Source organism: Trachypithecus francoisi, unplaced genomic scaffold (assembly GCF_009764315.1).
Source record: "Trachypithecus francoisi isolate TF-2019V2 unplaced genomic scaffold, Tfra_2.0 Lachesis_group12, whole genome shotgun sequence".
NCBI classification, from domain to species: domain Eukaryota; kingdom Metazoa; phylum Chordata; class Mammalia; order Primates; family Cercopithecidae; genus Trachypithecus; species Trachypithecus francoisi.
This window is the reverse complement of record NW_022681457.1, coordinates 32,060,442-32,088,102: the sequence shown is the minus strand read 5'-3', so window position 1 is coordinate 32,088,102 and position 27,661 is coordinate 32,060,442. Positions and strand designations below refer to the sequence as shown.

Below are 27,661 nucleotides of genomic sequence, written 5' to 3'. Positions count from 1 at the left end.
TGCATTTGATAATTAGATTTTTTTTTAATATTAAGTACAATCTTAAATCAGTAGAATTTCACAGTAAACTTTTCAAGTATTTGATTTTTGGCTTATGGTAACTAAGTGTAAACCATTGCTTTTAATGTTCTTTTCAATGATACGCAAAAAAAATCACACTTGATTTAAGAACATTCGTTTAAATTTAAATTCTTCACAAAACATAAAAATGAATGACCATTATATTGTAAACATGATCAAAATAAATCTTAGACATGAAAAAAGAACATGATCCCCCAAAGCAGCACAAATCTCACCTCCTTCAGAGGCAAACATAGAGCAAAATTAAGAAAAAGATATTAACAGAATTGACCTGTAATTATAATATGACATACAGAAAACTTTTTAACAGAGATGATCCCTAACAAGATTACAGTTATGAAAGATAATGAGGTGCCTTAAAATTTCCACTTGAAAATTTTGCAAAGGCTCATTGTTGGTCCGTTTAATTACTCAGGAAGATTTGATCTTCACAGGAAGCAGCTTCTAATAGCAGCTCTGGAATACTAGTTGTGACTTCCACTTGGAGGGTGCTATAGTAACAGTGCACAAGAAAATATGTTATTAAATATATAGGCCATAGCTTCAACTCCTCAAGAAGTCCTTTTACTGAATACTACCATCCTTTAAATATGCACTTTGACTGAGCTCCCTGTACCTTTATTTATACACCTGGTCTATTATAGGAACAGAAAAGCTTTAGAGTTCACAATGAGACCACTCTTTGTAAATATAGTGACCCCCATGCCCAAGATAAATCAGACACACACACACACACACACACACACACAATAATAAGACTTACTGCTGCCTTCAAAGCTTGATCTAGATCTTCCAGTAGGTCTTTCTCATCCTCTAAGCCCACAGAGAGTCGAATCAGTGTGTCACTAATTCCAAGGACATCTCTGTCATTCTTAGGAACTGATGCATGAGTCATGATTGCCCTGAAAGAAGACATGAGCAAATTTTTGATCACTATATGGTGTCAGTGGAGGCATGTTTCTGTCTCATAAACTGCAATTACCCTCAAAATTTTTCTGCTCCAAATATCAAATTTTGCATACCCCTATAATTCACAGGCAAAAAAAGATAAAATTATGAAACTTATCTCTTCTAGCTATGATTTTAAGTGAAAAGCAAGATTTTTTAAATCTTTTTTATACCTTCGGTAAGATATGCTCAATCCAAATACTGAAAGTGTGTGTCAAGTACCCCCGTGCAGTAGGGTAAGGCATAGCCTCCCCAGGGTGTAGATTTCAATACCTGCCTACATGAGGCTTTGGCCAGAAATCGTGTACTCCGTGACCAACCTACTGGACTGCTTCTTACAAGAGATCTCTTGGACCAAAAGCCTGTCATAATTAGTTTCCTCTGGATCAATCCAGAGCTGGACCTTCTGAGGCACATCGGAGAAAGACTACCAAGAATCACTAGTAGCAACCACTAAGCATTCAGAATTCTACAATATAACTCCTGGCATAGAGGCCTGGAAGGATTTTTCAAACTATCTAGCAGCTCATTACCATCATCAACAGATGTAAAGGAAAAGCACCCATATGTCAAGCACTGCAGTAAAAATTGGGAAACCAAGAAGAATGAGATTTTTTTTTACCCTAAATAACAAAGCAGGAGCTAAAAACTATGACAATTCACAAAACAAAATAGTCTATATAAACAATGCCAAACAAGTATAGACAAAAAGACTGCCAAAGTTTCAGGGAAGGAGAAATTTCTGTGAAGAATAATGGAGAGGCTTAGCATCTCACTTAGCCCCAATATGTATGTTACAATCAACACTCTTCCTTTCCCTGCATGCCACCAGCAAAATCAATACCTAAGCTGCTTTCCCCTCTCTTACATGAGAGCCATGGGGAAAAAAAAAATCTCAGTTGTGGTCTGAGTGATGGATATCTTCCTTTATCACGCTACTAAAGTGTTTAGACACAAACATCCATCTTAAAAATGTTCTGCCCTGTGAGACTCATAATTCCTTAAAAGAATGTGTACATGTAGAAATAAGAACTCAGGTCTCAGAGACCAACAAACTTGGATAAGCCCCTCCACATACTGGCTATGTGGCCTTATAAAAGTTACTCATCCCCGGTGCCTATTTCCTTATCTGAAATAATAACAGATGCACCTACTGTGTGCTTACTATGAGGCAGATACCCTACTAGGTGGTTTGCGTGCATTAATTCATTTTTTTAATGAATAAAAATTGGATATAACACCTGTCTTCAAAGTTTGTCACAGGCATTAATTTGAAAGAACATGTATAAAGCACTTCGAAGCACCTGGAATGTAGTAGAGATGCCTAATGAAAGATAATAGTTCATGTAGGTGCTAACATTTATTTGGTACTTAGTATGAACCAAGGCATTAGCTTAGGGAGTTTTTTTCCCATGTTCTCACAAAAAACCTAAAAGCTATGTAGAATGTTGCTCACATTTTAAAATCAAGGAAATTGAGATTTAGGGAGGATGAGTAACTTTTCTAAGGTCACAGAGTTATATGTGTTGTGAGGCTGGGAGACTAAGCTAATACACATTATCTTCACTTCCTGCCTCCCATATTGCAATGCTGTACTAGTAGCAGCAGAGTTGGGAGACACAGAATGAAGGGTCATAGAACAGACAAGCCCTGACCTAAATCCACCCATCCTCTGGCATCGCGGTTACAGCCTAAACCAGGGTGTCTGGGGGCCAAGCAATTTTAAACAAAAATCCCTACGTAAATCAGGAGAGATTTAAGACAAGAGAGTCTCAAGGTAATACACATTTCATTACTATGAAAAACAAACCCATTTCACATGCTGAGTGTGCCCTCTTGTGCATCCAAACTTACTAGCAGGCATCTTCTGGAAAGACTAACAAAAAGCTGTGTTACATGAATTATTTCAAGTCATTATTTGGATATCTTTTTTTTTTTTTTTTTAACTTTGTGAGACTGTCTGACTTTCTGTCTAACTGTAAACTCCTAGACAAAGACAGAAAATAGGCCTAAACTTTGGTGGGCCCTAACAAGTTATTCCACAAATGTTTATGAAAATGAAGACACAGAAATACACCGTATATATTTAGTATAGTTAAAAAGTTAGGTTATGATGTTGACTTAACCCTGCAATAGTTACAACATATGGCCATAGTAGCATATAATAAAGGTAATATATATATCAGGAATGCTTGGTGGGACAGGTAATCAATAAATGGATAATCATTAATTTTTTGTTGTTTTGGTTTTTTTGAGACGGAGTCTCACTGCATCACCCAGGCTGGCGTGCAGCGGTGTGATCTCGGCTTGCTGCAACCTCGGCTTGCTACAACCTCCATCACTTGGGTTCAAGCGATTCTCATACCTCAGCCACCCAAGTAACTGGGATTATAGGCGTGCACCACCATGCCCAGATACTTTTTTCCTTTTTTTTTTTTCCAGTAGAGATAAGGTTTCGCCATGTTGGCCAGGCTGGTCTTGAACTCCTGACCTCAAGTGATCCACCCACCTCAGCCTCCCAAAGTATTGTAATTGCAGGCATAATACATTGCACCAGGTCAAAAATCATTAATTATTAATCTCATTTTATGGGTTAAAAAATGGAAGTTTAAAGGTTAACTAATTGGTGGAAGCAGATCTCAAATCCAGATCCAGGCACCTTTTACCTCCCCTCACTGTTTCTGATGCAAACCCAAGAATGAAGTTGCTAATATGTTCCTGTGTGACATTTGAATCAATCAGCTCAACCTTCTGGATCTTTGTTTCCCTGCCTGTAAAATAAGCTGTTGTACTGTATGATCTTAGGCTGCTCCTTGTACCAATATCCTCTGATGCTTTGATAAAATTAGATGAATTGATTGGGTTAGATACTGAAGGGCCTGGTACCAAGTTAGGGTTTGGATTTATCTTGTACACAACATAAAGATATTAAAGGTTTATCCCACAGAGAACAGAAAACAAAAGACTTGACAGTATCTAGTAGGGCTCTTCTCCAATAATCAAGGGCATGGAGGAGTTTCATCAGAGACAAATTCTCTGTTTCCCAAAGAGCCTTGAAAAAAGATTTTCTAGTACAAAGTCTCCAGTCCCCTCTAAGGCTGAGTAGGGTAGAACATGTGGCCCTAGGTTAGAGGTCAGAGGTCAGAGATCCTAGAATACAATTACTGCTGGAGTCTCTTTTTGACAGAGCAGGGAAGGAAGCAACATTTGGGAGGACACCGCTCACTAACAAGTAGCCCGCCATAAGATTTTATCAGGGTCTCCATCCTGACAGGGTAAGAGTCCATTCTGATTAATGTCATGCTATTCTTATTGTTAAATATCTTGAATTATCCCCGACCTTGTCACATTTCTTTCCCAATCATTAAAGCTGACATCAAATTTAAAGTACTGAGAAAAACAGAACTATACTTACGGAAGCTCAGCAAGACTTTCGAATCCTCCCAAACTCTCAGCCAGAGTAAATAGCTACAGCAAAGAAAACATGAATTTAGACTTTCTAGTAAACTAAAAATACTAAAATCTAAAAATAAATGTTTTTAGGCCAGGCACAGTGGTTCATGCCTGTTATCCCAGCACTTTGGGAGGCTAAGGCAGGTGGATCACCAGAGGTCAGGAGTTCAAGACCAGCCTGGCCAACACAGTGAAACCTCGTCTCTACTAAAAATACAAAAATTAGCTGGGCGTGGTGGCATGCACCTGTAATCCCAGCTACTTGGGAGGCTGAGGCAGGAGTATCACTTGAACCCAGGAGGTGGAGGTTGCAGTGAGCCGAGATCATGCCACTGAACTCCAGCCTGGGGAACAGAGTGAAACTCTGCCTCAAAAAAAAAAAGAAAAAATTGTTGCATTCGAGACTTTGCTCTGTGGTTACTACATAGATAAAAAAATCTCTAAATGCCTCCCAAGTTATACATACTTCCTTGTTAATACATACCACTTATGAAATACATCCTTTAACTCCCTACTGGAACAGGAAAAAAAAAAAAAAAAAAACACTTTTTATTTTGAGTGTGATAGTGTCATAAAACTTTACAAATGTTTTGAAAGTTACCTTGGTAACTGTATGAAATTAAGGTGACACCAGGAACACTTTGACTAATGTGGTAGCTTTCTATTAATCTATTCTGTAGTATGCAAACTGCATGAGCTCAAGGTTAAGCCCAGTGTATGGAGTTGAACAGGTCTCTTGCTCATGGCCCCTGAGAGCCTCCTCCTGGGTTTTTGAAAATTAGACAAAGGCCTCCCCTAGTCAGATGCAGCCTAGGAGGCAAAGGGTTTGGAAAGCCATTCATAGGATGGATTTTTAGAACAACCCTTGTGCAGTGCACTAACTGCGCACTACTTCAAGGTTTTACCTATTTCATCTGAAAAAAGGGGTTCACTTTTAAATAAAAGCATTGTGTCTCTCAAATTGATTGTAGTATGTAGAGAGTTAAGTAGATGAACATATTTAGATGTCTGCTACTGTGACACTATTGTTTAAGTCATTTTCAACCCAATGCATTTCATGATAAAGAGGTTTGAGTGTAACCTGCAGATACAAAAACATTATCTGACTTGAGTGGAAGTAAGAGATAGTGAACTGCTGTAAGGAGGCCTTACCTCTTACAATTTTAAACCTATTTTCTAAGTTTACCTTTAGGTTCTTGAGGAAAATTTCAGCATGCTGAAGAGTGCCCTTAATATAAAAGGTGATCATCCCTGTACAACCTGTACACTGACGCTTCGCCAACTCATGCTGTGGATGAGAGGGCAGCCCTGTAATCATAAGGTATCAGAAAAGTCTTATTTTAGAGTCAAACATGTAATTTTTGTCTTTTGGTTTTTTTTTTTGGTGGGGGGAGAATTTTTCACTGTCTGCTTAAGTAAACTGCAAATAAGCCTAATATGAGGATTATGCCATGCTCACATCTGGCTGTTTGCTCGGGCCCCTATCTCTCCAGCTTTATGTTGCCTCATCTTTTCTACCCTCTTCAGCTTTCTTTACACCAGTACCACTGCACTCCCTTTCATCTCAGGACCTTTGCCCATGCTGTCCCTTCAACCTGGACTTCCCTTGTCAATTATATCCTGTAATTTCTCGTTTAGTATCTGTCTTAGCCACCAGAGTTGCTCCATGAGGGCAAATCCGTTTCTTTTGTTACTAATTGGATCCCAATTCCTAGTGCAAAGCCTGGCTCATAGCTGGCAACTAATAAACATTTCTTGAATAAATCTCCAATACCTTGTCTATGCCCTTTTAACCAATGCTGCCCATTCTTCATGGCACAGAATATATATCAATCAACAGCTCTTTACCTAAAGTACATTTACGGCATTTAGTTTCACATGTATTTCGCTTTGGTTTCTCTAAATTCCTTGTGTAGAGGGACCAGTCTTAATTTTCCTATATATTCTAGATGCTAAATCCTTCAAAAGGATCTAAAAATAAAAGAACTACTTAGGACTGCCACAGCTTAAAAGACTGGTAAAAATAAATTCAGCTAACTCCACAGAAGCATTTCTGGATGCTGGAAGAGGTGAAGGAATACAAATACAGAAGAGAACCTTAGGGGGCTGGGCACAGTGGCTCACACCTATAATCCCAGCACTTTGGGAGGCCAAGGCTGGCAGATCACCTGAGGTCAGGAGTTCGAGACCAGCCTGGCCAAAATGGTGAAACCTTATCTCTACTAAAAATACAAAAAATAGTCAGGCATGGTGGTGGGCACCTGTAATCCCAGCTACTTGGGAGGCTGAGGCAAGAGAATCACTTGAACCCGGGAGGCAGAAGTTGCAGTGAGTCAAAATTACACCATTGCACTCCAGCCTGGGCAAGAGTGAAACTCCATTTCCAAAAGAGACAGAGAGAACTTCAGGGGAATTTTGGCACCTAATATCAAGTCTCAACTGGAACAAACCTCTATCAGATTAAAGTGAGAGTTAATGCTGAATGGCAGACTGACAAGATTATAAGCAAATCAACTGAAAAGTCCAATGTTAACATCTTTGAATAGATACACACAAGCCTTCAAATCACAGACCACCACAGGAACATCAAATGCGTAAAAATAATTTTCTAATATCCAAGCATCCACTAGACTAGAGGCAATACAAGGGTAGAGACCATGTCTATCTTCTTTCCACCAGACCCACTACAGAGCCTGACACATGGCAGTGCTCAATAATAAATGAACATAAACAATACGTGAAAGCACTTAACTTAGAAATAAATGTTACATAAACACGATGCTCAGGATAGCTGCTGAAATCCTAGTATAAGCATATCTGCTTAGAAATCAAACTAACATACCAGGATAAATAACATACCAGGATAAATAACCTTTTCTACCCCAGGATTAGATTCCAAGAACTGGGCAACTGCCATTCCATTTTTGAAATGCTTTTCCATTCGGACATGTAGAGTCTTCAGACCTCGATTGCAGAGGTAACAATCAAGAGGAGATGGAACTGCTCCAAGAGCTGCAAAAAGAAAACATCCTGGATTAGTTTGAAGGCAAGGTATGGCCAAGAAATTATCTGGCTTCTCTTTTTCATTATAGTGACTCTCAGAAGCTAGGTGTAAAGCTCAATGTTAGAGTTCTGGGAGGAAAATAATATATCAAATCAGAAGCACGAGAACAAAGGGGAAGCAAATATGCTGAAAACTAAGTAAAAGCACAATGATATAAACTTCTCAAATATGAAAATAAATAGTCCTTTCTATGATTTTAATAAAATCATAAATTGTGTGTAGCCTAACCTTGTATTTCTTTGAAAAATTATTTTAACATACAGAGAAAAATAGCAGTTCAAGTCTTATTATTACTGAATATTCTACTAATATTCCATTTAGCCTTTGTGCAAAGCAGCCAATGATTTCACATACCTCCGGGATATATCCTTCATTTCTACTTTTTATAAACCAAAGGATACTTACCAAGCAATAAGTTTCAGTTTCCCTCCTGGAGGACATTTTTATTCCTAATTATGTTTATATCTTACCTGTCAAATCACAATGGTTTAATCCTTAACTGTACTGGAGATAAACTAAGCAATGTAAATAGGAAATGGTGTTTAGACATCTGTTGAAAAATTTAAGTTGATACTATAAGTGCTATTTAAAATTAACCATCATTCCTGATATAAAATGTATAGTATATGAAAGCCCTCATTTCAAATGTAATTTTACAAAAGAAAAAAAACCCATCAAGTCTTGAAACTAAAAATTCACTAGGGCTTTATCAAATTATGATTATAATTAAGATGGACATGAAAATAAAAAAACTCATTTCTTATGTCATAAAGCCTTGCTATGCTATAACCATTTTTTTTTTTTTTTTTTTTTTTGACTGTATCTCACTCTGTTGCCTAGGCTGGATTGCAGTGGCACGATGTCAGCTCACTGCAACCTTCACCTCCCAGGCTCAGGCAATTCTCCTGTCTCAGTCACCAAGTATCTGGGACCACAGGCATGTACCACTGCACCTGGCTAATTTTTTTGTATTTTTGGTAGAGACAGGGTTTCGCCATGCTGCTCAGACTGGTCTCAAACTCCTAGGCTCAAGTGATCCACCTGCCTCAGCCTCCCAGTGTGCTGGGGTTACAGGCATGAGCCACCGTGCCCAGCCTACTATAACTATTTTTATAACACTTTCGTCTAAAATCAGAAAAAATTTTTTTGGCTGGGCACAGTGGCTCACGCTTGTAATCCCAGCACTTTGGGAGGCCAAGACAGGTGGATCACCTGAGGTCAGGAGTTTGAGACCAGCCTGGCCAACACGGTGAAACCCCATCTCTACTAAAAATATAAAAAATTAGCTGGGCGTGGTGGTGGGCACCTGTAATCCCAGCTACTCAGGAGGCTGAGGCAGGAGAATTGCTTGAATCCAGGAGGCAGAGTGGTCATGAGCCGAGATCACGCCACTGCACTCCAGCCTGGGTGACACAGTGAAACTCCATCTCAAAAAAATAAACAAATAAATAATAAAATCAGAATTTTTCTCCTCTATTTTTCATTTCTTCATAAAGTATTAGAGTGCCGTCACTTCACAACACTTAGTGGAAATATAAATATCAAATGTAGTCACTGAGAGAATCATAGGGAATCTGGACTTTTTAATACTTACAATTTTGCAAGAAACGAAGTCTATTATGAAGTCTTTCACAATTAACAGAGACCAGGCCCATTACAACGTCACTGTGGCCTAAAAACGAAAAACAAACAAAAAAAGTTTCAGTTAGAAACAATTTATATTTACTCTTTGTTTTATAACTTCCAAAATGTGATTTGCACTTGAAAAAACTCTCAGGGAAGAAGCTCTATAAAATAAGTTTAAATAAACGTTATTCAATTGGACAGCAGCAAAAGCTATGTCTAAACCAATAAAATAAAATTATATAAGAACAAAATGTTTCTTTAAGGTGTCAGCAAGATAAAAGCATAACTTTTTACGGTCAACTTTAATCCTCTTCTCATAAATCATGAGCATAGTTTTGTGTACTATAAACGAAATCCTACATTTAATCAAAGGATTGTTTTTTTTACTTTCTACATGAGTCACAGAAAAAAAATCTACAAAATAATCAAAGAAAAGGGATCAAAAGTCAAGCCCTATGCTATTTTCACCTATCCATGGAAAAGAACATTCAAAGTGTACACTGTACGCATCTTACCATTCATGTATTTTGTTGCAGAACACATGCAAATATCAGCTCCCAGAGCCAAAGGGCGCTGAAAGAAACAAGGTTTTTACTTAGAGAAACCATTTGAAAATTTGCTTCACTACCTGCCTATCTGCAATTGTAAATTTCATTCTTATTGTAATCAATACTAACTTTGCAAAAACATGTGCATCTTAAAATTTTCCAGGATCTCTGATATTATTTCTCCTTTGCCTCCCTCCCACCAAAGAAAAATGTAAAGTATTGAATCCAGTCTTTAATCTGAAGGCAAAAGTTTATTGGAAATAGAAAAATAAGCCCAGGTCGACCAGTCTCTTGAACCTGTTTTTTTATAGCAGTTGCTGACAGGACTCTAAATGTATTACCTACAGTAGAGACACTGGTATTTTATGACTCATTAAACATGTAAAATAGTTGACATGAACATTCAGCAATTTTTATTAGAGTAAGTATAAACTCATCTGCTGAGATTTTTATTCATTAAAAGCTCATGACGTATGCTGTGATTATTCACATTTGGGGTTTGTCATGACTTTGATTCTTAATGGATTCAACCAACTGTGGATGGAAAAAAAAATGAATGGTTAAAAAAAAGAATGGTTGTGTCTGCATTAAACATGTACAGACTTTTTTCTTGTCATTAGTTCCTAAACAATGTAGTATTAACAACTACTAATAAAGCAGGTATATTGCATTAGGTATTATAAGAAATCTAGCTGGCCGGGAGTTGGGGAATGGCTCACACCTGTAATCCCAGCAATTTAGGTGGCTGAGGCAGAAGAATTGCTTGAGAGCAGGATTTTCAGGCTGCAGTGGACCATGATCAAGCCACTGCACTTCAGCCTGAGTGACAGAGTAAGACTTTCTCTTAAAAACAACAACAAAGAAAGAAATTTGCTGGGGCAGGGGCTCACACCTGTAATCCCAGAACTTTGGGAGGCTGAGGTGGGTGGATCACTTGAGGCCATGAGTTCAAGCCCAGCCTGGCCAACATGGTGAAACACTGTCTCTACTAAAAATACAAAAAAAAAAATTAGCTGAGCATGGTGGTACATGCATGTAATCCCAGCTACTCAGGAGGCTGAGGCAGGACCAGAAGGCGGAGGTTGCAGTGAGCTGAGATGACACCACTGCACTTCAGCCTGCTCTGCGACAGAGCAAGATTCTGTCTCAAATAAATAAATAAATAAATAAATAAATAAATAAATATGTCTGAAATTGGGAGAATTAAGAAAAATAAAAAAGAGAAGGAATTTTTTAAAGTGTTTTCTTTCACCTAATTTTCCTGTAAATCAATCCTTTAAGTCATGGAGTATAATGTGATGCTCAATACATGTGTAATTGTGTAATGATCAAAAGCAGGGTAATTAGCATGTCCATCATCTCAAATATTTATCATTTCTTTGTAGTAGAAACATTTAAAATTCTCTCTCCTATTTTGATATATACAGTATCTTATTGTTAACTCTGGTCATCCTTTTGTACAGTAGAACACCAACACTTATTCCTCCTTCTAATTTTAACTTTGTACCCATTGACCATCCTCTGTCCTGCCCACCTCCACCCTCCCCTCCCTAGATTCTGGTCACCACTGTTCTATTCACTACTTCTATGAGATCAACATTTTTTACGTTCCACGCGTGAATGAGATCATGCCATATATGTCTGTCCGTGCCTGGCTTATTTCACTTAACATAATGTCCTCTAGGTTAATCCTGTAGTCTTAAAATGTATTTGTTTACAATGAGAGTGAAAGGTGTAGACTTTCCACTTAACAATACATTGTCAGGCCGGGCGTGGTGGTTCATGCCTGTAATCCCAACACTTTGGGGGGCCTCGGTGGGTGGATCACTTGAGGTCAGGAGATCGAGACCAGCCTGGCCAACATGGTGAAACCCTGTCTCTACTAAAAATTCAAAAATTAGCCGGGGGTGGTGGTGGACACCTGTAATCCTAGCTACTTGGGAGGCTGAGACAGGAGAATTGCTTGAACCGGGGAAGCAGAGGTTGCAGTGAGCTGAGATGGCACCACTGCACTCCAGCCTGGGCAACACAGCAACACTCCATTTCAAAACAAACAAACAAACAAACAAAAAAAAAAACAAAAATACATTATCAACATCTTTCCCTTTACATTTTCCTAAACATAGAACCGTATGTGTTTATTCCATCCTCACTAGAGCTGTTTAGTCTTTGGAAGATATTAGTATAGGTGGCTATGGGGACTTTTCACTTAGGGTATTTCAAAAATAGGATGCTTTGGGTAAAGTATTGCCCAAAGCACTTACTGCATATGTGTTTGCACATCTCTAAAGGGATGGAGTCAAAGTAGATGAGACCTAACGTCTTTTCTAGTGCTAACATTTGTAAACTCTACAGCCAAAAGAGAAGGAAAAATAAAAACCAAATCACTAACACCTGCTGATCTCATTATCTTCTGAGAATCATGCTACATACTTTATATAACCCAGGGAAGCACTGTACAAAATACTTTGCCTAACTCAATAAAATCAGTACCTTTATGGCTCTTATCATACAGGTGAGGAAAGGGTACTAAGAAAAATGAGATAGATCCCTCAGATTAAAAAGCTGGTAGAGCCAGGACTCACACCCAGACTGCCTGACTCCAGAGGTGCTAATCTGAAACTTCATGCTGGTAGGTCTATTTTGCCTTTCATGAGACTTACAGAAGATCCAGAGGACAAAAGACTGGGAAGAAAGAGAATATATTCCGTTTTCATGAAGGTAAGACAATGAGAGGATTTTTTTTCAGGAAGATTTGCTTTATGGAAACAACACATGTGGCTACTTAGGGATAATGTGATTCTGAGTAATTCAACTGGAATAAATCCAAATTGAAATGAAGCAAATTCCAATCATTGGCATGAGGAATGTGATGTGGGCTTCAAAAAGATAGAAAAACTAGACCTATGTTAGTGACGGTAATAGGAGAAGGAGGGCCAGGTTTGATGAGTAACCTGGGCAGGGCCAGGCTACAAAACATATGCAATCTTTTGGGGAATATACAGGACTCACTGTGACTCAGCTAAAGCTATCCTATGCTCTATTAACTGGCCTAATGTAAGCGGCATATGGGCTAAGGAGTTGTAATAAGGAATATTACACTGAAAATCACCTGGGACAAATAGACGATGCCAAATAGACAATGCTAGATTTTTCACTTGGAAACAGATTGCTTTACCTGATAAAATCAGCAATCAAGGATACATTATGAGCCAAAGGCAGATGGCCCATGAAGCTGTCTGGATGCAATGTAGGCAGGAAATGTGCTTCAGGAAAGGAAAATAAACCATGACAATGCCTTCAAATAAAATGGAGGTGAAGAGCAGTTTTATAGAAACTGCCCAGGGAGTCGGCCAGTCACATGGAAGCAGCAACCTGGATCAACTTCAGGGACCCAGAACAGAAGAGGGGGGAAATGTAAACAATAAAACCTGTAAACATCTGCCCAATTGAAGAGCCAGAGAAAATAAGCTGGGTTTCAGGAACTCTGAAGAATAAAGATGAACTACAGGAAGTGTACTAAGTATGACAAGGTACAGGCAGGAAGAAAAGAGCAGGAAGAAGGTAACTCCTAACAAAGAAAGGAAAGAGTTGGGTTACTCAGAGGAAAGAGAGGGAGAACCTGTGGGGAAAAGGCAGGAAACAAGTTAATTATAAAGAGATCCCAAAGTGATCTACAAAAGAAAACAAAACAGAAAAGAGGATGAAACTAGACACAAGACAGAAAAAAAAGGAAAGAATAGAGGATGTATGGGAGGGATGGTCTGGGGAGGAAACAAATGCAGAGGGCTAGGTATGGAGAGAAATCGTTAAAGAAAACTGCTATGGTTTGAACACTGTGTACTCCAAAATTCATAGGTTGAAATCTAATCACTAGTGTGATTAGGAGGTGGGCCTTTGGGAGGTGATTAGGGTGATCTGTGCCTGATATGATTTGGATCTGTGTCCCCACCAAATCTCATGTTGAATTGTAATCCCCAAATGTTGGAGTGCAGCCTGGAGGGATATATAAGGGTGGATATATCATGAATGGTTTAGTACCATCTCCCCTTGGGACTGTCCTCACAATTGTGAGTTCTTGTGAGATTTGGTTGTTTAAAAGTGTGTAGCACCTTCCCCCTCGTTCTCTCTCTTGCTCCTACTCTGGTCATGTGATGTGCCTGCTCCCCCTTTGCCTTCCACCATTATTGTAAGTTTTCTGAGGCCTCCCCAGAAGCCAAGCAGATGCCAGCATCATGCTTTCTGTACAGTCTGCAGAACCGTGAGCCAATTAAGCTTCTTTTCTTTATAAATTACCCAGTCTCAGGTTATTTCTTTATAGCAGTGTGAGAAGGGACTAATACAATGCCCTGATAAGAGAGGCCCCAGAGAACTGCCGTGTCTCTTCTACCATGTGAGGACACAGTGAGAAGGCTCCATCTATGGACCAGAAAGCGGGCCCTCACCAGTCACTGAATCTGCTGGCACTTTGATTGAAGACTTCCCAGCCTTCAGAACTGTGAGAAATAAATTGCCGTTTATAAGCCACCCAGTTTATGGTAATTTGTTATGGCAGCCCAAAGAGACTAACACAAGAGCACTATAAATACTTACAGCTATAATGTAAAATAAATAAAGTAAAAGTTCAAAATAATAATAAGTTAAAGAGATCTAGGCATAGTATATGGAGTGCTGAAGGAATAAAAACTAGAAGAGAAATAATATGTATAACATACACTGAAATCATTGAGCATCACTTTTCTTTTATAATATATACAAAAATATTGAAGGTGACTGAAAAATATGATTGATTTGTAACCAATGCATAAACATTCAAGTCCTTACTATGTATAAGGAATTAGCAGATACAATCACATAATAAGGCCATTTCTTCAGAGTTTACACATCTTAAGAGAACTGGTAAGTTTTAACAAATAGAAAACACAAATTACCATAGAAGATATTAACATGTTTGAAAAGATATTAATTAATGGTAGAAGAGGTCCAAATTTAATTCTCTGTCCAATAAATAATTAATGATGATTAGATTTCATGAATTTGATCATGATTTTAATTTAAGCAAGTCCTTTCTTTCCTAATTACAGATATATGTTATCTACTAATTGTGCCAAAAAAAATTATTTTCATTTACCTGGAAATACGGCGACATAAAGGTGTTATCCACGACCAAAATAATGTCTCCATGCTTATGGACAATATGTGCACAGGCTTCAATGTCAATCATCTTCAGGATGGGGTTTGTGGGGGTTTCGATCCAAACAAGCTAAAATAATTCAGCAAATAACAATAGTTTGTAAAAATATACTTTACAAACATACATCTCATATATTGTAACAATCTGGGAAGCTACATTATATAATGGAAACACATGATGATGATGTTGGGAGGTTCAAATCTGAATCCTAGCCTTACCTACAAATTTCTGAGGCCGTAGGTATGTAATGTATCCTATTGATCTGTATAATTCGGTTGGTAATACCTATCTTACAGAATTTTTGTAAAGATCAAGTGAGATAATGTACATGTAAACAGAAAAGTACTGAAGTTAATTATTGTATTTTTCTTTAAAAAGAGAGTGTATTCCAAAGACATAGCTCGGTGTCTGGAAATTTTGTTCTCAAAGATAAATAACATAGATTGTGTAAGAATACATCCTAGAATTTTAATGAAAGAGAATTATCCCTATGATGCCAAAAATATATTTAATATGAACTTAATGCCAGAAACCCTGGAAACTACAGAATAAGCACCTAAGACTTGAAGAGCATGGGCTTTAGACTAAAGAAGAAAAGTGACACCCACAACAGAAAAACTGGTTACCACCTACTTAAAAAGTAACAATGACCTTTTTATCTCAAAAGCTACCACAATTCAGACACATAGTAGATGCTTGATAGTTATCAAAAAGACCAAAGAAAATAATTCTATTTGTTGAACAAAATGCCATTGTATTGAATTACTTTTTTTTTTTAAGAGGCAGGGTCTCACATTGTTGCCCAGGCTAGAGTGCAGTGGCATGATCACAGCTAACTGCAGCTTCAATCTCTCAAGCTCAAGTGATCCTCCTACCTCAGCCTCCCCAGTAGTTGGAACTACAGGCATGTGGCCATGTCCGGCCAATTTTTTTTTTTTTTTGCAGAGAAAGGGTCTCGCTATATGTCTCAAACTCCTGGCTCAAGCGATTCTCCTACCTCAGCCTCCCAAAGTCCTGGTATTATAGGCATAAGCCACTGTGCCCAGCTGATTCTTTTTTTATTACCTATTATTTAAATGGGCAAGGGATCTGGTTTAATACTCTTCTGACTTTAGAGTTTTACTCTGGAAAAGATAAGATGGTTAAAATAATACATATTCTACAAAAAATTTGAATTATTTAAAGAATCTATAAAAATTATTCTGATAAGAATTTATTATTCCTACTAATAATAAAAAATAAATAAATAAAAAGTAGGTTTTACATGGACTTAGACATTCTACTTCAAGTGAAAAACCTGATATTTCAGGAAGGAAAATGTATTAATCCAAGTTGGTAGAGTCACTATATAAAGTTCTGTTGACAAGACCTACTATATTCACAATTTGCTTCCCTCCCTTAGAAAGATTCAGACCAGGGCCAGGCGTGGTGGCTCATGCCTGTAATCGCAGCACTTTGGGAGGCTGAGGCAGGTGGATCACAAGGTCAGGAGTTCAAGACCAGCCTGGCCAACATGGTGAAACCCCCATCTCTACTAAAAATACAAAAATTAGCTGAGCATGGTGGTGGGTGCCTATAATACCAGCTACTCAGTAGGCTGAGGCAGGAGAAACGTTTGAACCCAGGAGGCGGAGCTTGCAGTGAGCCGGGATCACGCCATTGCACTCCAGCCTGGGTGACAGGGCGAGACTCTGTCTCAAAAAAAAAAAAGAAAGACTCAGACCAGCTATTTTAATGTGTCTTTTCTCCCAAGCAAGATAAAAAACAAGTTCTTCTGAAAACAAATCTTAATTACCAAAAGCTCAACCATGTTAATGTGCAAAGTAATTATTTGTACATGAAAAGACATTCATTTTTTAGCATTCATTGCAACATAATCTTTGGTACAATTCTAACCTTTAAATCATTAGCAAAAAGTTGTAAACAGCTGACTTATAAAAGACACTGGTCCTTCTTTTATCCACACAGAATTTAAATGAGGTCGCAAGAAAGAATATCACATATGCCATTCACTCAGACACAAAACACCTTCCGGTGGCATACAAACTTCCCAGGATGGAAGCTAAAGATTGCTTGTGGCCCTACAAGTATCTGGGCAGCATCCCTTACAGCCCAGCAAAGCCACTGTGCTTAGGGTTCGGGGGTTTGGCAGGCTTCTTTTTCTATAATCCAATCTCTATGATGACTTCTGTTACCAATACTATTTTGGCTATGCAGTTAAGAATTAGGTGCTCCTGCATAGCAATTTTTTTTAACAATTACCATGTATCCAGGAACTGTACTAAGCATTTCATATGCATTATCTCATTTGATTCTCACACTCCCCTTTCTATAAAACCAGTATAATTATCTCCATTTTGCAAATGAAGAAACTGAGACTTTGGTTAAATAATTTGCCCAAGATAATACACCAACTAAGATACAGAATTAAAATTTGAATTCCACTCCAGAAACCATGTACCGCCATCATGCTATAATACCCTGGAGATGACAGTCTATCTTAATTTTGTTGATGTTTCCAATGGCATATAATAAAATTTGTTATTCACATTAAATTATATCCTCTAGTAAACAGAAATGATGAAAACAGAACATCAAAGGAAAAACAGGCAAAACTGAAAACGAGCTGAGTTACCTTGGTTTCTGGTGTAATCGCTGCCTCTAGTAATTTGATTTTGGAACAATCAACAAAAGAAATCTTTAATCCAAATTCAGATGCCACCTGCCTGAAGTACCTGTTTGTACCTGAGACAGAAGAGAATCAGAAAAAATGGAAAGAACATTGCATTAAGAAACATTCATTCCTTCTACATATAAACACAAAATATGTGGAACTCCCAGTCACCAAGAAAAATGCAACTAAAAGCACTTCTAGTTTGGTCAAACAGTTTGTCTATCTGAAATAGTAAAGAATAATAAGATTTGTTCTTTAAAGGCTCAAGAGTCAAATAAAACGCACTTGAGATCCAAAAGTAGCCTGAAGCAAATAATGTTTCTCAAAACATCCAGTCTCCACTAAGTGACAAGCTTCCTGAAACAGCCTATCTTTTCAAACAATTTCTACCTAGTTCTCAACTGTAAACTAAATGAACCAATGTCAGTGAAATGTTTGAAATAAATTTCAAAATACTTTGTAATAGAAAAGAATTGGTTACTATTCTTTGTACTTTTTCCATCTTTTTGTTATGTAGTTCTGAACGTTTTAATTGATAAAATGAGACAATATAAATCAAACTACCAGATTTTTACAGTGAAAGAGGATAAATCATTTGACTTAAAATAATTTCTTTTATAAATACACCTGGATTTGATTTTTACACATAAAAACTTAAAGAAAAAATTGATACTGATACTCAATAACAACAACAACAACAACAACAAAAGAATATTCTGTCATTAACGAGAAACTAGACTTGTGATGGTATGTAGACTGACCCTAGGTAATATAAAATAGAAAAATAACGTAAAAAGTTCTTTAAAATCAACAATTTTCAGGATTTTACACCTATGTTTGCCATGAGACTTTTATAATGCATTATGAAAGTATTTAAAGGTTTAAGATTTCTATAATTTCAACTCAACAAGTTAATATAAGAAACTAAGATAAAATACAAAACATTGTCCAAATTTCTGAGGGATAAAATGATTACTAAGAGTAAGTCCCTTCCTTTAAAAGGGGTCCTGGAGGCCGAGACGGGCGGATCACAAGGTCAGGAGATCGAGACCATCCTGGCTAACACGGTGAAACCCTGTCTTTACTAAAAAAAATACAAAAAACTAGCCAGGCGAGGTGGCGGGCGCCTGTAGTCCCAGCTACTCGGGAGGCTGAGGCAGGAGAATGGCGTAAACCCGGGAGGCGGAGCTTGCAGTGAGCTGAGATCACGCCACTGCACTCCAGCCTGGGCGACAGAGCGAGACTCCGTCTCCAAAAAAAAAAAAAGGGCGAGGGGAGTCCTAAAGCAGGGGTCCCCAACCCACAGGCCACAGACAGGTACAGGTTTGTCGCCTGTTAGGAATCCAGCTGCACAGCAGGAGGTGAGCAGCGGGTGAGCATTATAACTTCCTGAGCTCAGTCTTCTGTCAGATCAGCGGCAGCATCAGATTCTCACAGGAGGAAACCTACTGAGAACTGCTCATGCGAAGGATCTAGGTTGTGTACTCCTTATGAGAATCTAACTTTCGAGGGATCTAGATTGCATGCTCCTTATGAGAATCTAAATAGCGCCTGATGATCTGAGGTGGAACAATTTCATCCTGAAACCATCCCGTCCATGGAAAAACTGTGTTCTACAAAACCGGTCCCTGAGGCCGGGCACGGGTGACTAACACCTGTAATCCCAGCACTTTGGGAGGCCGAGACAGGTGGATCACCTAAGGTCGGAAGTTCGAGACCAGCCTGACCAACATGGAGAAATCCTGGCTCTACTAAAAATACAAAGTTAACCAGGCATGGTGGCACATGCCTGTAATCCCAGCTACTCGGGAGGCTGAGGCAAGAGAATCGCTTGAACCCAGGAGGCAGAGGTTGCAGTGAGCCAAGATTGTGCCACTGTACTCTAGCCTGGCAACATGGCAAGACTCCACCTCAAAAAAAAAAAACCGGTCCCTGGTGCCAAAAAGGTTGGGGACTGCTGTTTTAAAGGACTTAGTGATTTAACTTTTTGTTCAGATAGGAAATACATAAAATGATAATATTCTAGAAATCACATTTTAATTATTTGGAAGCATCTGAAATATATGTATATGTATATTCACAAAATTCCTTGCTTTTGTTTTAAACACAAAAATCAGTGGGCTTAAAGGCAAAGGCAAACCTGTCTTCTCCACATTCACCACTTTAAATAGCTAACATTTAATCTCTTTGGAATGTAAGTTCTTAAATATAGAGCCATAGATGGGCTTCAGGGGTTCAATCCGTGAGACCCCCTAAAATTAAAATGCTAATCACTGAGTGTAGTCTTAAGAATGTTTTTTTGGGAAAAGAGGCCCATATCTCTCAACAAATTTTCGAAAGTTTCCCTGGTGCCAAACAAAAATAAAAAGCAAAAGGGGATATGTGGGGTTGAGCTCTTCAGAGTAACCTGAGTTGTAGTTCACCTTTATTACAGGTAAAAATTAAGTTACAGGAGAACACTGTCTTTCTAAACTTTATCTTCTCTAGAGCAGAACATGTCTGCAAGTTGATCAACTGCTATGTATTCATTCTAGCGCCTTAAATACTATTCTTATTAAATAATCTCTGGCCAGGTGAGGCGGCTCATGTCTGTAATTCCAAAACTTTGGGAGGCTGGAGAGGGAGGATCACTTGAGCTCAGGAGTTCCAGACCAGCCTGACAAACCCTGTCTCTACAAAAAATACAAAAATTAGACAGGTGTGATGGCACATGCCTGTGGTCCCGGCTGTTCAGGAGACTGGGGCACGAGAACCATTTGAACCCAGTAGGTGGAGATTGCAGTGAGCCGAGATTGCAGAACTCCACTCCAGCCTGGGTGACAGAGCAAGATGCTGTCTTAAAATAAACAAAAAAATAAATAAATAATCTCTCTTATAAGCAGTTCCAGAACACGGACCCTAAGTGTTTATGCTCCTCTTTTGCCCAGTCTGAGAGAGCATAGAGGTGCCCGTCACACCTATAAAATATAATAAATAACCAAAAATACTGGCAACATTGTTAATATTAATGCAGGGCTCACTTTCTTATCTGTAAAATACAAGTTTACACAACATAAACGAGAGGGGTCACCTACCTCCATATACATCATCCACACAAATAATTTGGTCTCCTGCTTTTAAAAGATGGGTAATAGTTACAGTGGCTGCTAAACCTGAAGCAAAGGCCAAACCTAAAATAAAAATCAAGTTAGAGCAAGCTGAAAAGTCAGGTCTATAGGTTAAAACACACCTCCAACTATTTACCTGACTTACTTCAATGCAGATAGGGCAGCCATCACTGCTGAGTTGCTAGAGGCCCCTGATTAATACCATTACAAAATCTCCTTTTCTATTTCAAGAATAAGATATCTTTAAAATAAAAAATACATAATGTGGACAGATACTTTTGTGTTAAGTCAATTTTGCCTTGGTAATAACATTTCTCTGAAACACTTCAAGAAAATAATTCTTTACAAATATCTGAGATAAAAGACCTATTGCCAGTTAAATTACAGTTTAAAAATAGCAAACTAAAGGAATTTCAGGGCGGGCATGGTGGCTTATGCCTATAATCCCAGCACTTTGGGAGGCCAAGACAGGTGGATCATTTGAGGTCAGGATTTTGTGACCAGCCTGGTCAACAGGGTGAAACTCTGTGTCTACTAAAAATACAAAAATTAGCCAGGCATGGTGGCACATGGCTGTAATCTCAGCTGCGAGGGAGACTGAGGCAGGAGAATCACTTGAACCCAGGAGGTGGAGGTTGCAGTGAGCCGAGATTGCACCACTATACTCCAGCTTGGGCGACAGCGGGGGACTCCATATCAAAAAAAAAAGAAATTTCAAACATAAAGAATACAGCAAAGATATGATTCAGACATTCATCATATGAATATGCAATTCAGGAAATATTTTAACAAAACTCGCATCAGACCTGAGATTTGTCTGATAAGTGTAATCACAATGAATACACAAGACTCTCTTCATGAAAAAAAGAAAAAGTTTAGGGAGTTAATCTCTAATCTCTGACAGCACATTATCAGGAGTTATTGACCACTGAAAATAAACTTTAGTGCTATTCTTAAGCACAAATTATTAGGTGAACAAACCAGAGGATAAGAAAGTTTAGGCCAAGTGCGGTGGCTCACATCTGTAATCCCAGCACTTTGGGAGGCCGAGGTGGGCAGATCACTTGAGCCCAGCAGTTCGAGACTAGCCTGGCCAAAATAGAAAAACTCGATCTCTACTAAAAATACAAAAAAAAAGGCTGGGCGTGGTGGCCTACTCCTGTAATCCCAGCACTTTGGGAGTCCAAGGCGGGAGGATCACGAGGTCGGGAGATGGAGACCAGCCTGGTCAACATGGCGAAACTCCATCTCTACTAAAAATACAAAAGATTAGTTGGACGTGGTGGCAGGCACCTGTAATCCCAGCTACCTAGGAGACTGAACGAGGAGAATCACTTGAATCCAGGAGGCGGAGGTTGCAGTGAGCCGAGATCCTACGATTGCACTCCAGCCTGGGCGACAAGAGCAAGACTCTGTCTCAAAAAAAAAAACCAAGAAACCCAAAAATATTAGCCGGGTGTGGTGGTGCACACCTGTAATCCCAGCTACTCAGGAGGCTGAGGCAGGAGAATCGCTTGAATGAGGTTGCAGTGAGCAGAGATCGTGCCACTGCACTCCAGCCTGGGCAACAGAGTGAGAAACCTTGTCTCAAAAAAAGGTTTTATGTTCTAATTGGTGGTGTTATTAAATTTAATTTCCATTTATTTATTTATACTGACAGTTTCAGATGAAGACTGTTTTCACACAAATAGTACATAATAAATGTAGTATTAATAAATGTAGTATTCATGTGAATTTTTTCCTTTATTCATTTGTCCTCTATTCATATGTATTTTTACCTGATGATTACACACATGCATATTATACCAACTGAGGGACCTTGGGCAAAGAATTCAAAATCAGTAGAACAGGAATTCTGAACTACCGAATCTGTTTCTTTTCATTCCACATTCTGTGCCTCTATGGTTTTCTCTATACATTTAAAAATAGATTCTAGACTGTGAAATGGAAATTACTTACAGTACTTAGCCCCATCCAGTGCTGCCACTGCTTTTTCAAGGCAATTCCTAGTGGGATTTCCAGAACGGCTATATTCAAAACCCTGAAGAAAACAAGTTTGAGTTCATCCTAAGAGATTTAAGTTTATTATCAGAGTCCTAACATGGACACCTACAGTTTCACCCTACCATATGAGTTTCTATTCTTTAGTCATGATATGTCTTGCTTTAATACAGAAGCAGAAGAGTGCTGTGGCTATAGTCAAGGGGCTCTGAAGTCAAACAAACTCTATGTGAATTCTGCCACTTATGAGGTGCACAACACTAGGTAAGTTACTTCACATTTCTAAAAGTCAATCTCAGTATCTGTAAAATGGGAATGAAATACAGATGTCTAATTCATAAAATTGTTGTGAAAATAAAATGAGATAATGCACAAATTCACTACATGTTTCCTGGCACATGCTAATCACTAAATAAATGGCAGTTTTTATTAGTAGTATTTTTATTATATTAGACTCACCTTTTTTCATTAATCTGGAAACATTAGGAAAAGGGACTTGCATGAGCCAACAGAATAAACCTAATTCTAACCTGTGTTTCATTTCCTAAGAAATAAGTGATTAAGTGATACAAGTTTCTTTTGTTTTAAGGATAGGATCTCCCTCTATTGCCCAGGCTAGTGTACAGTGGGGCAATCACAGCTCACTGCAGCCTCAAACTCCTGGGCTAAACAATCCTCCCATCTCAGCCTCCTGAGTAGCTAGGACTACAGGTGCACATCGCCATGCCTAACTAATATTTTAATTTTATTTTTTGTAGAGGCAGTCTAGCTATGTTGCCCAGGCTGGTCTTGAACTTCTGACCTCAAGCAATCCTCCCACATTGGCCTCCCAAAGTGCTGAGATGATAGGTGTGAGCCAACTGTCAGGCTGATTCAAGTTCTATTTAGCATACAACAGGAAGTTATGTTCAGATCCTACAAATACTCAGCATTCATTCACATCTTGGCTCTACAAAAGCGGATCAAAACATAGGGAGCAATTCCTGGCAAAACAACTCCACACAATACTTTTTAAAATGTGCATTCCTGTAATCTCAGCTACTCGGGAGGCTGAGGCAAGAGAACTGCTTGAGCCCGGGAGGTGGAAGTTGCATTGAGCCGAGATCGTGCCACTGCACTCCAGCCTGGCCAACAGAGTCTGTCTCAAAAAAAAAAAATGCATTATTCTGCTCTTACATTTATGGCACCCTGCTAGCTATATTCATCCAGTCATTCTACTAATCCTTATGACTGAGAAAGTGAAGCCAAATGTAGTAGTACCTAGAGAGTGTCAAAACCAGATTGCAAACCAAGGATTTGAACATTAATTAGAAGTCCTATAATTTTCTCCCTCAGCTTCACATCACACACAACAAAACACAACACTCTTTCACCTTTGTTTCTGATTCAGAAGCTCCCAGTATTAATAATAATAACTTTTAAAAGTTTTGTTGCTATGTGCCCTTGTTTATGACAAGTTGAGCAGACTTTTTTTTTTTTTGAGTGGGAGTCTTGCTCTGTTTCCAGGCTGGAGTGCAGTGGTGCAAACTCCACTTCCTGGGTTCAAGCGATTCTCCTGCCTCAGCCTCCAGAGTAGGGACTAAAGGCATGCCACCACACTCAGCTAATTTCCGTATTTTTTTAGTAGAGATAGGGTTTCACCACGTTGGGGAGGATGGTCTCGATCTCCTGACCTCATGATCCCCCTGCTTCAGCCTCCCAAAGTGCTAGGATTACAGGCGTGAGCCACCGTGCCCAGCCTGAGCAGATACATTTTACAGGGCTCTAGGATATCCTTACCACTCCCTACCATCACCTTCTTACCATGACCTGCAGCTGCACCCAGCAGATTTAAAAAAAAAAAAAAAATGCTTGGATTCGTGTGGCTTCTGCCACAGAAAAGTACCTTACATTTCTCATTCAACTCTTCAAATTCCCTTTAGTGGTCTTAACTAATTTTTAAAAAGGGCCGGACATGGTGGCTCATGCCTGTAATCCCAGCACTTTCGGAGGTGGATCACCTAAGGTCAGGAGTTCGAGACCAGCCTGATGGTGAAACTCTGTCTCTACTAAAAATAAATAAATTAGCTGGGCATGGTGGCGAGTAGCTGTAATCTCAGTTACTCGGGAAGCTGAGGTAGGAGAATTGCTCGAACCCAGGAGGCGGAGGATGCAGTGAGCCAAGATGGCACCACTGCACTCCAGCCTGGGCAACAGAGCAAGACTCTGTCTCAAAAAAAAAAAAACATAAAACATAAAAAAGATACTAAGCAGAGTTTTTGTGGATTTAACCATCCCTGCTGGCTTCCTGGAAACATTTAATTATTAATATCACACCTGAATGGTTAACTTTTGCACTGAGTTCCAAAGCTTGGGCAGCTACACATTCATTAAACCCTACACAAGAAACGAACTGCATGTTTGAAAGAGAGGCTGTGAGATGGACGCGGTGGCTCACACCTGTAATCCCAGCACGTTGGGAGGCCAAGGCCGGTGGGTTACGAGATCCAGAGTTCAAGACCAGCCTGGCCAACATGGTGAAACCCCGTCTCTACTAAAAAAAAAAAAAAAATACAAAAATGAGTCGGGCGCAGTGGCAGGTGCCTGTAATTCCAGCTACTTGGGAGGCTGAGGCCAGAGAATCGCTTGAACCCGGGAGGCGGAGGTTGCAGTGAGCCACGATTGCACCACTGCACTCCAGCCTGGGCGACAGAGTAAGATTCTGTCTGAAAAAAAAAAAAAAAAAAAAAAAGAGGGTGAAAGAAAGAGAGGTTGTGTACATATTTTGATTCTAAAATACAGTAAAGAGTATTCTAAACCAGTTGTAGAAATGGCCTTAGAACTCTATCTCACAAAACAAAGGACTGTCTATAAGGATTTTCCTCAACTTATATAACACACTGAAGTGGTTTCCAAATCATAATCAAGGCTTTGGACTTGCAGACTTTAACTAATTCTTACAAATCTCATAACTTTTAAATTCCCAAGACCCATCAAATATGCCACCAAAAGGGAAAAAAAAGCTATGTGATTAGCAAAGAGGGCTCTTTCACAGGCTTTACAGATCATTCATGTATGACTCTGGGTCAGTTCCTTTTCTATAAAAAGTACATAATACCTGTCCTGCCCTCTGACCTGGTTGTTGTGAGGATCAAATGGAAATAGTGTAAATATGAACATCATGAAAAAACAAATTACCATCGAGTAATTATTATGTACCATACAGCCTTAAATACACCTCAACAACTTATGTGGTAGGTACTATTATTATCTGCATTTATACAGGATCAATCAGAGGCTTTGATAGGTTAAATAACTTGCCCAAGGTACCCCAGCTCAGAAGAAGTGGTGTCAGAATACAAAACTAGCTTTTGACTATAAGACTTGTGTTCTCTTTTTGTTGTTGTTTGAGTTGGAGTTTCGCTCTTGTCGCCCAGGCTGGAGTACAATGGTGAGATCTTGGCTCACTGCAAGCTCTGCCTCCTGGGTTCAAGCGATTCTCCTGCCTCAGCTTCCTGAGTAGCTGAGATTACAGCTACCCGCCACCACGCCCAGCTAATTTATTTATTTTTAGTAGAGATGGGGTTTCACCATGTTGACCAGGCTGGTCTCAAACTCCTGACCTCAGGTGATCCACCCGCCTCAGCCTCCCAAGGTGCTGGGATTACAGGCGTAAGCCACTGCACCCGGTCATGACTTGTGTTCTTAATCACTAAGACACAATGCTTAAATGATGCAATAGGCTAAATTGTTACTAGCATTATTAGAGATAGCATAGTGTAGCTGAGTGCCTAAGAGTTGGTTCCTAAAGCAACCTCAAGTTTCTGAAGTTTGAATCCCAGCTCCAATACTTACTAGTCTAAGGCTAGTTACTTAACTCCCTAAATCTCAGCTGTTTTATTAAGAAAAAATGAGGATTCGGTTCAGACTAGGGTTGTTGTTAGGATTAGATGAGACAATACGTGTAATACGCATGCTATATACAAGTATGTATTTGGCACATAGTAGATACTCAATAACTATTAATACAGCTACTGGGAACAATCTTAATTCCCGTCAAGTTATCAGACCCTTAATATTTTTTAAGCTGACTCCGTACTACATCTTTAAAATTTATGCTGCTAAAAGTAACTCAAAAAAGTTAGGACCTTCGGTTTTTAAATGCAAATTTGTCAAAATCACGTGAATTTCAGGCCAAATCTATATGGCAAGTTGGACAAACGGCTTCTTCCATTCCTACTTATCAAAAGAAATACGGTCACTGGACCATCCGATACAAAGCTATACTGCAAGAATTGCAGTGTAGAAACATCTTTCGGTTGCCTTCCTAATTTATAAGTAATATTATAAATTACTTACATGCCTTTCAAATTCATAAGCCATCTTTGTTTTCCCGCCCAACTGTGGACAGCCCCAGACAGACTGAGCTCACCGAGTGCTGGCCGGGCGCCTCTTGCTTGAACGTGGTGGACAGTGAGATGAGGGGCACCACAGCCCTGGAGGTCCATTGCTCTGGTTCCTGGCCCACATGGATGGCCTGCGTGGCGAAATGTTGGAAGTGAGGCAGGAAACCTTGTGAGGAGGCGTCTTTTTCCTGCATGCTGAACCGCGAAAGGAGAGAGGAAAAGAATCGGGAAGCCGGGTGTCCGGGGTAGGGAGAGACAGAAGGATCAGCCGAGAAGGAGCTAAAGCACGCAGGAAGAGCCGACAGCGAGCGCACTAAAGCTGGACAGGGCGATTGTGGGGTGGATTTTATTAGCCGGCCGGCAGACAAAATCTCACGATCACAGCGGGGCGGGACCCCGCGCGGCCCATTAAGGGAAGGCCCGACGCGTCTCCCGCTCCTTATTGGCTGACAGCAGAGGCGTTGCCTGAAACGTCACCGCGACCGCCCCTCCCAGTGCAGAAAGTGGAGGGAAGCTGGAGTCCCTGGGTCCAAGTGGTGTTGGTCCCTGCGGGCGAAATTCCTGAGTACCAGACCTGAGG

The 27,661-nt window shown here is 39.4% G+C and overlaps 1 protein-coding gene across 2 annotated transcripts; it reads right to left on the bottom strand.

The window, feature by feature from the left end:
• CTH (cystathionine gamma-lyase) lies at positions 1–27,661 on the bottom strand. 2 transcript variants are annotated; one of them, XM_033225283.1, is made up of 12 exons: positions 27,108–27,661; positions 22,655–22,736; positions 20,663–20,758; positions 17,550–17,659; positions 14,852–14,983; positions 9,688–9,745; positions 9,141–9,218; positions 7,342–7,494; positions 5,669–5,790; positions 4,445–4,497; positions 845–983; positions 1–572 (listed from the first exon to the last, which is right to left on the bottom strand). In XM_033225283.1, exons 1-12 carry the CDS (start codon positions 27,273–27,275, stop codon positions 546–548), a joined length of 1,218 nt encoding a protein of 405 aa, XP_033081174.1. In that variant the 5' UTR covers positions 27,276–27,661; the 3' UTR covers positions 1–545. The 2 variants fall into 2 exon arrangements, with proteins under 2 accessions (XP_033081174.1, XP_033081175.1); XM_033225284.1 differs by lacking the exon at positions 22,655–22,736.